The sequence below is a fragment of the Neoarius graeffei genome, chromosome 4 (assembly GCF_027579695.1).
Source record: "Neoarius graeffei isolate fNeoGra1 chromosome 4, fNeoGra1.pri, whole genome shotgun sequence".
Lineage (NCBI taxonomy): Eukaryota > Metazoa > Chordata > Actinopteri > Siluriformes > Ariidae > Neoarius > Neoarius graeffei.
In genome coordinates this window covers 47,774,593-47,788,050 of record NC_083572.1, presented here as the reverse complement: position 1 = coordinate 47,788,050, position 13,458 = coordinate 47,774,593, and the positions used below count along the sequence as shown (strand labels likewise).

The 13,458-nt window shown below is 40.5% G+C and overlaps 1 protein-coding gene across 1 annotated transcript in view; it reads right to left on the bottom strand.

The window, feature by feature from the left end:
- uba7 (ubiquitin-like modifier activating enzyme 7) overlaps positions 1-13,458 on the bottom strand; it is a 178,885-nt gene that overhangs the window by 112,840 nt on the left and 52,587 nt on the right. The window contains exons 12-14 of the mRNA XM_060919290.1: positions 11,373-11,528; positions 10,868-11,033; positions 3,951-4,147 (exon numbers count right to left, since the gene is read on the bottom strand). Coding sequence (XP_060775273.1) covers positions 3,951-4,147; positions 10,868-11,033; positions 11,373-11,528 — 519 coding nt within the window. The remainder of the gene's footprint in view (positions 1-3,950; positions 4,148-10,867; positions 11,034-11,372; positions 11,529-13,458) is intronic.

Here is a 13,458-nt window from a genome sequence, read left to right as displayed (position 1 = left end):
TGGTTAAATACACACTGACTGGCACAAGGCATTGACACTGGAGACTCCTTCCATAAATGTTAAATGCACATTTCCTAATAGAAAGAGTCACCAGATTGATGATTATACATGTTTCTTTGCTAAATGAAATATTTTAAAATAACTAGCCGGAAATGATGTACACCGTCCATCAGAACATTTCTCATCAATTAGCTGTTTACACATCTCATCTCATCTCATTATCTGTAGCCGGTTTATCCTGTTCTACAGGGTCGCAGGCAAGCTGGAGCCTATCCCAGCTGACTATGGGCGAAAGGCGGGGTACACCCTGGACAAGTCGCCAGGTCATCACAGGGCTGACACATAGACACAGACAACCATTCACACTCACATTCACACCTACGGTCAATTTAGAGTCACCAGTTAACCTAACCTGCATGTCTTTGGACTGTGGGGGAAACCGGAGCACCCGGAGGAAACCCACGCAGACACGGGGAGAACATGCAAACTCCACACAGAAAGGCCCTCGCCGGCCACGGGGCTCGAACCCGGACCTTCTTGCTGTGAGGCGACAGCGCTAACCACTACACCACCGTGCCGCCCTCTGTTTACACATAACATAACATATTAGAACGAATGCATTGTGATTTGCCTTGCAGCTGATGCTCCTGTCAGGGTTAGAGAAAATTAATCAACACCTTCTGACCGATCAGATTCAAGAATTCAGTACCGCTGTGGTAAAGTATGGTGGCCGGGAAGTGCAAAACAAAATGACAAAATGTGAAACACTTTTGCATATTATAAAACAAAATTACATTCGCAAAATACTTTTACCAAGGACAAAACACATTTCCAACTTAGAAAACAAACTGACAAGACGCGAAACACTTTTACAAGTGCTGAGACAAATTTACAAGTGGCGGAACACTTTTACCAGTCCCGAAACAAATTTACAAACGAAAATCTTCATGGAATGGACGTGTACCAAATGCTGGATGTACGGTGGCCGGGAAGCGATAGGGTGAGCGGTCAATTCATGTTCCCTGTGTCTGAAATCACTCACTACAAAGTTCTTTATATAGAATTCCCTATATTGTTGTAGTGGTTAGTGCTGTCGCCTCACAGCAAGAAGGTCCTGGGTTCAAGCCCAGTGGCTGACGAGGGCCTTTCTGCATGGAATTTGCATGTTCTCCCCCTGTCTGCACGGGTTTCCTCTGGGTGCTCCGGTTTCCCCCACAGTCCAAAGACATGCAGGTTAGGCTAACTGGTGACTCTAAATTGACCGTAGGTGAATGTGAGTGTGAATGGTTGTTTGTCTCTGTGTCAGCCCTGTGATGACCTGGCGACTTGTCCAGGGTGTACCCTGCCTCTCGCCCATAGACAGCTGGGATAGGCTCCAGCTTGCTTGCGACCCTGTACAGGATAAGCGGTTACGGATAATGGATGGATGGATATATAGTGAGTAGGGAGTAGTGAATGAGTGAGTGATTTCTTCTGTCTGGTCCGTGTCCTTTAAAAATTCTAGAGACCATCTACACGAACCATGTTAAGTGGTTCATGTGTTTTCCACAAAAGGGGCAAAACATCATTCGGTCACAGTTGATGTTCTGTCACCATAAACTCCATAGAAGACAACATGAATTGACTGCTCACTCTATCACTTCCAGGTCGCTTACACCATTTGATGCATTCCCCTTCTGTGAAGATTTTCGTTTGTAAATCTGTTTTGGGACTGGTAAAAGTGTTCCGCCACTGGTAAATTTGTCTCAGTGCTCGTAAAAGTGTTTCATGTCTTGTCAATTTGTTTTCAAAGTTGTTTTGTCCTTGGTAAAAGTGTTTTGCTAATGTAATTTTGTTTTATAATGTAAAAGTGTTTCACATTTTGTCATTTTTGTTTTGCACTTCCTGCCCACCGTAGTATAGACTGTTTGCACATGACGTCACATGTCCTATGACCCTCTCTGATTTAGCTGTGTCCACCATCTTTGTGGAATATCACACGCGTAGCAGTAAGTACCTTAACGTGCATATCCTGGACCAAGTTCGTGTTTTTTTATATGAAAGTATGTCCCTTTACACACTCATCCAGAAGGGTAATTTTGCACAAGGCCATCTGTCTACAGCAGAAAAAAATAAAATAACAAAACGCGTCTGGAAAAATCCCAAGGGAGTCTGGAGCCAGATTCGTGACGTTATCTGCGGAAGCGCCAGCAGGCTGCGAGAGCTTTGCAGGGTTTCAGTGCACAGCCTGTGTAGACCAAGCGCTCCCATTTCTCTCTCATTGTTCGGTCTTTTGGAAAATGATGAGTACTAATCCCATCATGATTGGTGTTGCTACACCCTCCTACGATACATCTGTTAACCATTTTAATAATTACGCGATAATGTTGAAGAAATTTGCAGAAAACCACCAGGTCGTTTTCTCATAAACAAACCAGCGCTGACATAGGATTCAGAAGGAGGCGTCCCGCACGCGACGTCACGAAAATCAATGTTTGCCGGCAAATCCAAATGGCAAGTTTTTTCAGAGGCGGACCAATTCACCTCAAATAGCTTGATTTCAACTGAATTTTTCTGGTATTGCGCAAGGTAAAAAAATTGCACAAAATGCAAAATGTGACAGATATTTGACCAAAGTTTAATATAAAATAGAATTACATTGATCTCGCTCCTGAATTTACCCGTGATATGCACTTTAATATGAAATGCCACAAATTTGCGCAGTTATCGGCTCAAACTATTCCGCTAAGGCTGGAGTCAGATTGGTTTGTTTACCTGCTGTTAAAATGCGAGAAAGACCCCAAATGGAAGCTCTAACCCGTAGACGACAGAGACAGGGGCTTGCAAATCTCAACAGATCGGACATAAAAGAGACCAGCTACAAATATGTACAAGTATGTGCAGAGCATTTCGTAAAGGGCAAGTTTATATTTCTACCATTTATATGAACCACAGACAAAATATATATATAAAGATGTGACATACTGTAAGTGATATATGGTACATGTGCGCTAATCCGATTTATATTGCAGTTACAAATGCATCGCACAAAGCCCCAGTAAAACGTAGGTAGCTGAGCTCGGTAAAATGTTGCCTTGGAAGACGTCAACGATAAGGTTGGGGGTTTTTTTGGTTTGTGTTTTGTGTAACATTTGCCCACATCAGGAACCTACTAGATCCTTACAGTAAACTTGCGCTAAACTTTTGTATGCTTTCATCTGCTTCCCAGTGACGAAGCTCGTAGTTAACACCAGGTAATTCACGATGTCTGTGTAATTCACACTCTGCCACATCCGTACATCGTCTTCATTGCTGTACGGATCCACCTCTGAACGTTCTTTTATCTTTTCCCTGTATCTGACCTGGTCACTATTACCCAAATCATGATATGTTTGCGAAAAATTACAGTTCGCCAATGTACTCTCCTCGGTCGCCATGGATGCTATCCCACAAAGATGGCGGACCCAACAAAATCGGAGAGCATCATGGGAGATTCGTGACGCAAGTGCAAACGGTCTGTAGTGATACCTTGCTTTGCAGTGGGAGGATTAAAAATAAACTACTAAAAAGGTCTGTAGAGAACCTGATGAAAACCTGAGAAGCTTGAAATGTCTGCGCATCAATAAAAATGCTCATGAAAGAGGAAAATTTTTGTGTGCAGACATTTTGGTTTAGTAGTTTTTTTGGATCTACCCTGTTCTGCACCTGGGATGTGCACACTGACTCGTTCTTTCAGGATGAAAAATAAAGGCAAATTTGACTGTAAATTCTAACAAATCACAGTGACAGAAATACACACAAATGTTGTTCGACTCATTTACAGCATATGATCAAATTCTGTTAGATTATGCAAGAATATTAAAACATACAGTAGATGTGTAATCCAGACTAAACCTATTCACTTTCCTTTGGAGTCAGATGGGCAGTGTTGTGTTCGTGTGTATTACAGTGAAGTGATTTCAGAGCTTTACCTGCAGAGTGTGCTCTATGCGATGAGGGAAGTATTTCAGTGTGCACAGTGGAATAGCTTTCTGTCCTGAAGTTGGTGCTTGTCCATAGGATTCAGTCAGGTGTGGAACCACCACCAGGGTATGACCTTTACCACCCAGAGTCCCCCCCTCTAACATTGGCTTTTGGGACTGCACGCAGCGCTTATCCAAATACACTCCTGTACATAGAAAAAGACAGTATTTTACCAAAACATTAACAGTAATCTCATAAGCTCATATAGTGAGTTGCCAGTAGATGGACCACATTGATCTTGACAAATGCATTTTGAAAGTAAAATGATCTAGATGGTTTAATGCTTTATACAACCCCGATTCCAAAAAAGTTGGGACAAAGTACAAATTGTAAATAAAAACAGAATGCAATAATTTACAAATCTCAAAAACTGATATTGTATTCACAATAGAACATAGACAACATATCAAATGTCGAAAGTGAGACATTTTGAAATTTCATGCCAAATATTGGCTCATTTGAAATTTCATGACAGCAACACATGTCAAAGTTGGGACAGGGGCAATAAGAGGCTGGAAAAGTTAAAGGTACAAAAAAGGAACAGCTGGAGGACCAAATTGCAACTCATTAGGTCAATTGGCAATAGGTCATTAACATGACTGGGTATAAAAAGAGCATCTTGGAGTGGCAGCGGCTCTCAGAAGTAAAGATGGGAAGAGGATCACCAATCCCCCTAATTCTGCGCCAACAAATAGTGGAGCAATATCAGAAAGGAGTTCGACAGTGTAAAATTGCAAAGAGTTTGAACATGTCATCATCTACAGTGCATAATATCATCAAAAGATTCAGAGAATCTGGAAGAATCTCTGTGCGTAAGGGTCAAGGCCGGAAAACCATACTGGGTGCCCGTGATCTTCGGGCCCTTAGACGGTACTGCATCACATACAGGCATGCTTCTGTATTGGAAATCACAAAATGGGTTCAGGAATATTTCCAGAGAACATTATCTGTGAACACAATTCACTGTGCCATCTGCCGTTGCGAGCTAAAACTCTATAGTTCAAAGAAGCAGCCGTATCTAAACATGATCCAGAAGCGCAGACGTCTTCTCTGGGCCAAGGCTCATTTAAAATGGACTGTGGCAAAGTGGAAAACTGTTCTGTGGTCAGACAAATCAAAATTTGAAGTTCTTTATGGAAATCAGGGACGCCGTGTCATTCGGACTAAAGAGGAGAAGGACGACCCAAGTTGTTATCAGTGCTCAGTTCAGAAGCCTGCATCTCTGATGGTATGGGGTTGCATTAGTGCGTGTGGCATGGGCAGATTACACATCTGGAAAGACACCATCAATGCTGAAAGGTATATCCAGGTTCTAGAGCAACATATGCTCCCATCCAGACGACGTCTCTTTCAGGGAAGACCTTGCATTTTCCAACATGACAATGCCAAACCACATACTGCATCAATTACAGCATCATGGCTGCGTAGAAGAAGGGTCCGGGTACTGAACTGGCCAGCCTGCAGTCCAGATCTTTCACCCATAGAAAACATTTGGCGCATCATAAAACGGAAGATACGACCAAAAAGACCTAAGACAGTTGAGCAACTAAAATCCTACATTAGACAAGAATGGGTTAACATTCCTATCCCTAAACTTGAGCAACTTGTCTCCTCAGTCCCCAGACGTTTACAGACTGTTGTAAAGAGAAAAGGGGATGTCTCACAGTGGTAAACATGGCCTTGTCCCAACTTTTTTGAGATGTGTTGTTGTCATGAAATTTAAAATCACCTAATTTTTCTCTTTAAATGATACATTTTCTCAGTTTAAACATTTGATATGTCATCTACATTCTATTCTGAATAAAATATGGAATTTTGAAACTTCCACATCATTGCATTCCGTTTTTATTTACAATTTGTACTTTGTCCCAACTTTTTTGGAATCGGGGTTGTGTATAAAATGATATATATGCTTTATATTTTCTGTTATTATTGTGTTGTTCTTTTCTACGTCTTCAAAATGCTTCCTATTCTATTTTGTCATATTCCCTCCTTTTCTCTTATAATGCATTCTATTATATTGTCCTCGTTGTCTGTTGTATTCAGTATCATTTTGTCATGTTCTCTTCGGTTCTGTGACCATTCTATTCTCTGTGTTCTATCTTAATGTATGCTATCTTGTCATATTGTATTCTATTAGTCCTGGGTATGACTTTAAACTGCAACTGGTGGTGAGTCTCAGGCAGGCTTGTAGTACTCGACTCCGACTTGTGCCCTACTTTTAAGGACTCATGACTCGATTTGGACTTGAGCACTGATGACCCGGACTCGGACTCGTGCATTAACTGCATTCGGACTTGTAAATTGGAGACGAGAACTCTGATTTTTTTTTTGTAACATGCCATAATAATTTGACATAAAAAATTTTAGCTACATTAATTTTTGCACTAATTTCATGCAAGAGTGTCACACCTGCGTGCTTTGGCGCGTGCACCAGATAGACTCTCGGGCGCGTTCCGGACAGCGTGCGTGCGCAAAGCGAACTCTCTCACGCGCATGCCGTAAACAACTCACACCTGCACAGGATTAAAGCGCAATCAGCGCACCGATATAAAAACTGTGAAAACACACTTACTTTGTGAAGTACTGAGTTATGTTGCTGACACATTACCGAGCCGTATTTCCTTGTTTGGTTTCTTGATCCCTGATTTCCTGTTTCTCGTCTTTGATTCCGCCGAGTCTACGATAGCCTGTTTGTGCCTCGCTCGACCTATTGCCTGTTTCACTGTTTTACGATTTTGCCTGCTGTTCTGGATTGTTTATGTCTTCACTTTATTAATAAACACACCTTCTGCACTTACATCCGTCTCCCACCCATCTCTGACAGAATACTTCGCACTTCCTGACAAAGAGAATGCACATTCACCTGTTCATACATCATGTTCAGGAACAAACTAATATTAATGGCGCTAAAACAGCCACCATCAAATGGTGTGGTTGAAGTCTTGTTCTTGGACTCAACTCGGATCAATAGTGACTCGACTCAAAATTTTTTTAATGACTCGGACTTGACTCAGACTTGAACACTGGGGACTCTAGACTGGACTCAGACTTGAGGTTTAGTGACTCAACTTCAACACTGGTTTCAGGTCCAGGAGGACTTGAGTATTGGGGAAAGTGGAGTTACCCCTTAATCTCCATGGCTACCAGGTCCGCCCTGACCCAGAATGGTAGCGCCTGCCTGGGTTCCAGCTATGGGTTAAATAGTACATCACCAATAAGGCGCTGGCAGCAGGGTGCTTTTTGGTGCAATGTGGCAGATGAACCCAACAGGGTCAATGGCACACCACCAGATGGCATGCGGAAGAGCCACTCAAATGGCCAATGGATGGCATCACTTGGCAAGTCAGTTGTCACTGCGGGGCAACTTCCATACCCATCAGGTCTGTGGCATTTTTGTGCAACACTTGGCATCAGATCTGAAGGTCCAGAGAGACAACATGATGGGGGCACGACATCGTTTGTCTTACCTTACTGTGCAAGGCGCTTCATTAGGAGAGGAGAATAGTATCTGAGAGCTCACAAGGCCAGACATTCCGTGGTGGCTCGGCCGGGCCATTTGTGCTGCCACTGTGGGCAACTCTGTCACGCTGGTATGGGCCTTGCAGCCCATCTGCATTTCTGCGCATCCTAATGAAGCAGTCATCATCGCTAGCGATGGACAGCTGCCGCCGCCACGTTATTCAAGATTAGTAACTTTCATAAATATACAGTACCAGTCAAAAGTTTGGGCACAACTTCAAATTAAATTTCTTTTTAAATTCATTAAAAGACACTTCATGTCTTAAAGTAATGATGGATGTCGTTTCTCTTTACTTAGTTGAGCGCTTCTTGACATAATATGGATTACTACAGTTGTTGAATAGGGCTATTTACTGTATGTTTATTATTTACTGTTTGATCTCAAATGCAATAAGAAGGTAAGAAATTGCACTAATTAACTTTTGACGAGGCACCTGTTAATTGAAAAGCATTCCAGGTGACTACCTCATGAAGCCGGTTAAGATGATGTGTGCAAAGTGTCATCAATGTAAACGCTGGCTACTTTGAAGAATCTAAAATATGAAACATATTTTGGTTTTTTTGACACTTTTTTTGTTTACCACATAATTCCATCTATGTTCCAGATGTTATTTCATAGTTTTGATGTCTTCAGTATCATTCTACAGTGGAGAAAATAGTCAAAATACAGAAACACCAATGAATGAGTAGGGGTGTCCAGACTTTTAACTGCTATTGTATATAAATAATGTCATTGACACACAGTTGGTCATATAGCTCGCATTCCGTCATTGTGAGTAAGGCAGAAATTGGCAAAGACTCCTATAATATGATCTAGTATGTGTTCTTAAAGCAGATACGCAGAACCATGGCCTCACTTTCGTTTATAAATGCCTTGAGACCTCAAGAATGGCACAGGAATAGTTTTAAGTGTTAACAATAAATCTAATACAGTAATTTTTATGATTGAAGTGATTTATATACAGTAGGTAGCAGTCTCAGTGAATGACCTTGACGTCCGTGACGTCACAGCAGGAAGGCTATCGGTCTCATCGCCATTTCCGCTATACTAAAACACAGAGCTGACTGCGACTCCGATCCTCCATTTTGAGCTAATTTATCGCCATGCCACGTAGATGTGCCAGCAACATTACAGAAGGTGGATTTACGTTGCATTCATGGCCTAAGAATGTTCAAACTACAAAGATTTGGACGCATTTTGCGAGAAGTTCACGGGCACATTGGGCGCCTACGAAGTGGTTTCTCCTCTGCTCTGCACATTTTACTGAAGAGCCGTACAAGACCTCTGATCTGTTGAGGAGTGTTGGCTATAAGCCCGTACTGAAAGAGGAACGGGATGGGACATATCGCTCAGGCAGTGACCTCCCCGCGGTTGTTGCTAAAACTGGTGTAAGGTTTTATTCCTTTGTAAGGATAAATAATTGTAAGTATTTATTCTTGACCAAGAAGGCAGTAATTTATTTTGTGACAAAATTGTAAGGATTTATTCTTAATATTGTTCTGTTCTGTTCTATTTTACTATTTCAGCTAGAAGGCATTGAATTCTTCCGTCTCCTGTGTAACTTGACCAAGTTACTGTGTGACCTTCTGTCTAAGCTAGACACATTGCTCGAGACATAATATTGATATCTTTTGGAACATTCTATCAGAATTGTGCTATCTCTGACCTAAGGTTGTGCGTAAATGTTGATATCTGTTAGAACAATATGAAATGTATACAGGATATATTTTCACTCACACACATACATATTGATGGAATTAAGATGTGTTTTGCTCAGTCCAAGGTTTACTGACCTATGTCATCATACCATCACACCATAGTCTGACATCCTACGACCCACACACACCCACAGCTGCATATCCAACGTGTATTTGGGATTAAAAGTTAGATTTAAAGCCATGATTTAAGTTAGTTTTATAGCTCCACGTGATTTAGGATTGTTAGATTTAACCAGTCTCTTCAGTGTTGAATTTGAAATTGAAATGATTGAATGTTAGATTGAATGTTAGATTTAAAGCTGCATTAAGTGGTTCATGTAAGTTTTATAGTTTTATAGATTTATATTAGCCTTATTGCTGCACAAGGTGTTAAGACTTTATTATTTTAATATTTTAGAACTTACATATACTATAACAGTGATTTTAAACTATTCCTGTGTAACCTGACCTTCGTCCAGTGGAGAAGACACTTCTTTGTTAGACTAAACATAGTCTTTGTTTAAAATTGTCATGATTGACCCAAGGTTTCACTCACATACACACGTATAAAACCCCTGTATACTCTCGTCTCAGGGGGGACTTGCGAATAAAGATTGCGAACTAAAGATTGTGGAGTTCCTTTCTTTTTTCTGCGACTCACCCCCAGACGTCTGGGTGACACGAGGGGACTGATCTCGAGATGGTGAGGGCCAGAGATGGAAAAAAACCCTAACAACTGGTGATGTTCTGTCCCGGGTTTTAGTAATTGCCTGAGCCGAGCAGTAATGGCGGAATACACAGTATGGAGAAAATGGAGAATGAGTGGAGCAGCCGTCTGATTTCTTCACTGGATATTGCTGCCATCTCGCCCTTACGTGGAAGAAGCGAATGAACAGAGAACTGAACGAACAACTGAAAGTCAGATTGCTTCAAAACAATCGGCCTTCAAGAAGCGAGAACACAGACGGGTAAGCTCCGACTCTTATTTGGATATAAGACAACAAAAACTTGTTGTTTACCTGCATTTAGATTAATACATGTAACTTGTAAGATTATTTAATTTGCTTCAGAATGTGATTGTCTCAGTTCATCTGATTATTTAATGAGCCTTTTATGTTTTATCAGTGAAAATGCATGCATGTACATGTATGTTGCATATGTTAGAACACCTATCCTGTTTTAATGAGAGTCAACCCACAATCAATGAAGTCAAATCAGTCTTAGTTGAGTAAGTCGGTAACGGTATTTCTTACTTTCACCATAAATGTTTATTTATATGACTTTGGTCTATAGCTGTCAAAGACCACGGCCTTAAAACCGGTTACCGCTGTGACGTCACGCACTCAGTGGGGCAGCTCGAATGGCAACTTTGCGGTCGATTTTAACTTTCAAAAATATATATATTTTTAATTCCCATTTATGCAGCATACAAGAGTCAAGGATGGAGATACTATCCACTCAGAAATGTATTTAAAAATAAAGGTTCTATGCATCTCCTTTAAGTATGTGCTGAGCCTATTGTAGAGATCACATCCTGTCATTGTTATTCATAATTGCAAGACCAACTGACTCCCTCACACTACGCTCAGATCTAGTGTGTTTAGCTGTGTTTCACTGTAACAGTAGCAGTGCTGGAATTACTCACTGGCTTCCATATTATCCAGAGCTGCTGCCACTCCATCCAGGCTGCTGTAGAACTGGTATGTGTAGATGCCCTCGCTCTCCTGGCACACACGGTTCTGGTGAGATGTGATATTAATGCTGGGATTTATTTTATGCACAGCTTCAGCTGCCACCTCTGATTTCTGCTTCTGTATGCGAGGGAGAGGAAAAGAGAGAAAAATGATGATTCAGAGTATTGTTTCCCAGTGCAACTGCTCTAAATGTGTAGTTAATGTGTCTTTATTCTGAGCGTCTGTGTTTCTAAGCCAGTCGATGAAACCCTTTATCTTAAGCTAAATCAATAGGATCTTGTGTTTTATCAAGGCTTTGTATCACTGAATTATGCAATTCCCAATATACGATTAATAAATAATATTTTAAATAATACACAGCCACACTATCCATTCATCAAATGTATGTTATGGCTATATTCCTCTTTATACAATTCTTGTATAGCACACAATAAAATCATTTTCTTTATTTCTTACCCCAATATCCTCTGACCTAAACAGGAACTGACGATTCAGATTGGACCTCTCAATTGAATCCATGTCGGTCACTGTGATGTGCCCGCCCTCTCCAGCACCAAGGCCAATCAGGGCAAAGTTTTTCAGAAGCTCACAGCCAATGGCACCAGCACCCACCTGATTTTACACAAATGTTTTGGTTCAAATAACTATTACATGGACATTGTTTAGCCAAATGACACAAGGAGCATAATTAAAACACTTTCCCTTTTTTAAGGGATGCAAAAGAAGCCATGCTATATTTTTCTAGTGCAGGGGTTCTCAACCTTTTCTATTTTAAGGCCCACCTATTCATACTTGTAACGAGTCAAGGCCCATTAAAAAGATTCCCAATTATTTTGGCTCATCTATTCTATTAGAATCTAATCATCTATTGTAAAGTGTATTAATGGGATGCAACATCACTCCCTGTTAGAGATGGGAGCCCAGGAATTAAATAAATGCAATAAAAACAAAATATTTCAATTGTAGGTATTGTATTTAAAACTGTATGGATGAGCCAGAAGCCAAACCCTGCATGCAGGTCATTCTCAGTCAAAAGGGATTAATGATCCAAAAGTGGAGTCTGGTCCATTAACACAAGAACTTATTGCCATGCTTGTGTTCAGTAAACAAGCAGGTTATTAAAACCAAGAAGTACACTCAAAAGAAGTGGATACAGAAACCACTCAACGGGATTAGATCCTTACACGCTAACAAAGAAGGATTTTTCCAATGAAAGAAAAAATTTATGAGCTAAATTTGACGAGTCAAATAAATTTTGATCCTATTGTAGCCAGAACTAAATACAAAGACAATATGTTTCTTTGATAATATTATATGAATAAACTTAATGTGAAGATAATCAACAGATTTTAAGTTTTTTTTTTAAAGATTGTGTATATTTTTAGTATTTTGTATTTGTTATTATTTGTATCTGGTCATGTACGACCCCACCAGCTCTGCTGATCAACTTATCATGTTTAAATAAAGTTATTCCTTCATTCATTGTGCGTTGGAAAATACAAGATAAATCCTGTATTGTTTTTGCCCGGGTAAGGAGGAATTTCTGGGCTTTTTTGTATACATCTTTGCGATGGGTACTAGGAAGCTACAAGATTTAGTATCAGGTGTAAACAAACCACAGCCGCTCAATTCCCAATCCTCCCTGCTCTTCTGTTCCAGCAGGCATCAAAGATCCATAGAATTTACCCACAAATGTATTTATTTATTCTGCCCATTGCACATATGTGCTCTCTCTCTCTCTTTCTCTGCATATACAGTAGTGCTTGAAAGTTTGTGAACCCTTCAGAATGATATACATTTCTGCATAAATATGACCTAAAACATCATCAGATTTTCACATAAGTCCTAAAAGTAGATAAAGAGAACCCAGTTAAACAAATGAGACAAAAATGTTATACTTGGTCATTTATTTATTGATGAAAAATGATCCAATATTACCCTGTTTTATTTACAGAACAGGGATCTATCAAAGTCTGATCTTCACAACACATTTTTGTGGAAGTGTATCATGGCACGAACAAAGGAGATTTCTGAGGACCTCAGAAAAAGCGTTGTTGATGCTCATCAGGCTGGAAAAGGTTACAAAACCATCTCTAAAGAGTTTGGACTCCACCAATCCACAGTCAGACAGATTGTGTACAAATGGAGGAAATTCAAGACCATTGTTACCCTCCCCAGGAGTGGTAGACCAACAAAGATCACTCCAAGAGCAAGGCGTGTAATAGTTGGCAAGATCACAAAGGACCCCAGGCAACTGAAGGCCTCTCTCACATTGGCTAATGTTAATGTTCATGAGTCCACCATCAGGAGAACACCGAACAACAATGGTGTGCATGGCAGGGTTGCAAGGAGATAGCCACTGCTCTCCAAAAAGAACATTGCTGTTCATCTGCAGTTTGCTAAAGATCACATGGACAAGCCAGAAGGCTATTGAAAAAATGTTTTGAGGATGGACGAGACCAAAATAGAACTTTTTGGTTTAAATTAGAAGCATTATGTTTGGAGAAAGGAAAACACTGCATTCCAGCATAAGAACCTTATC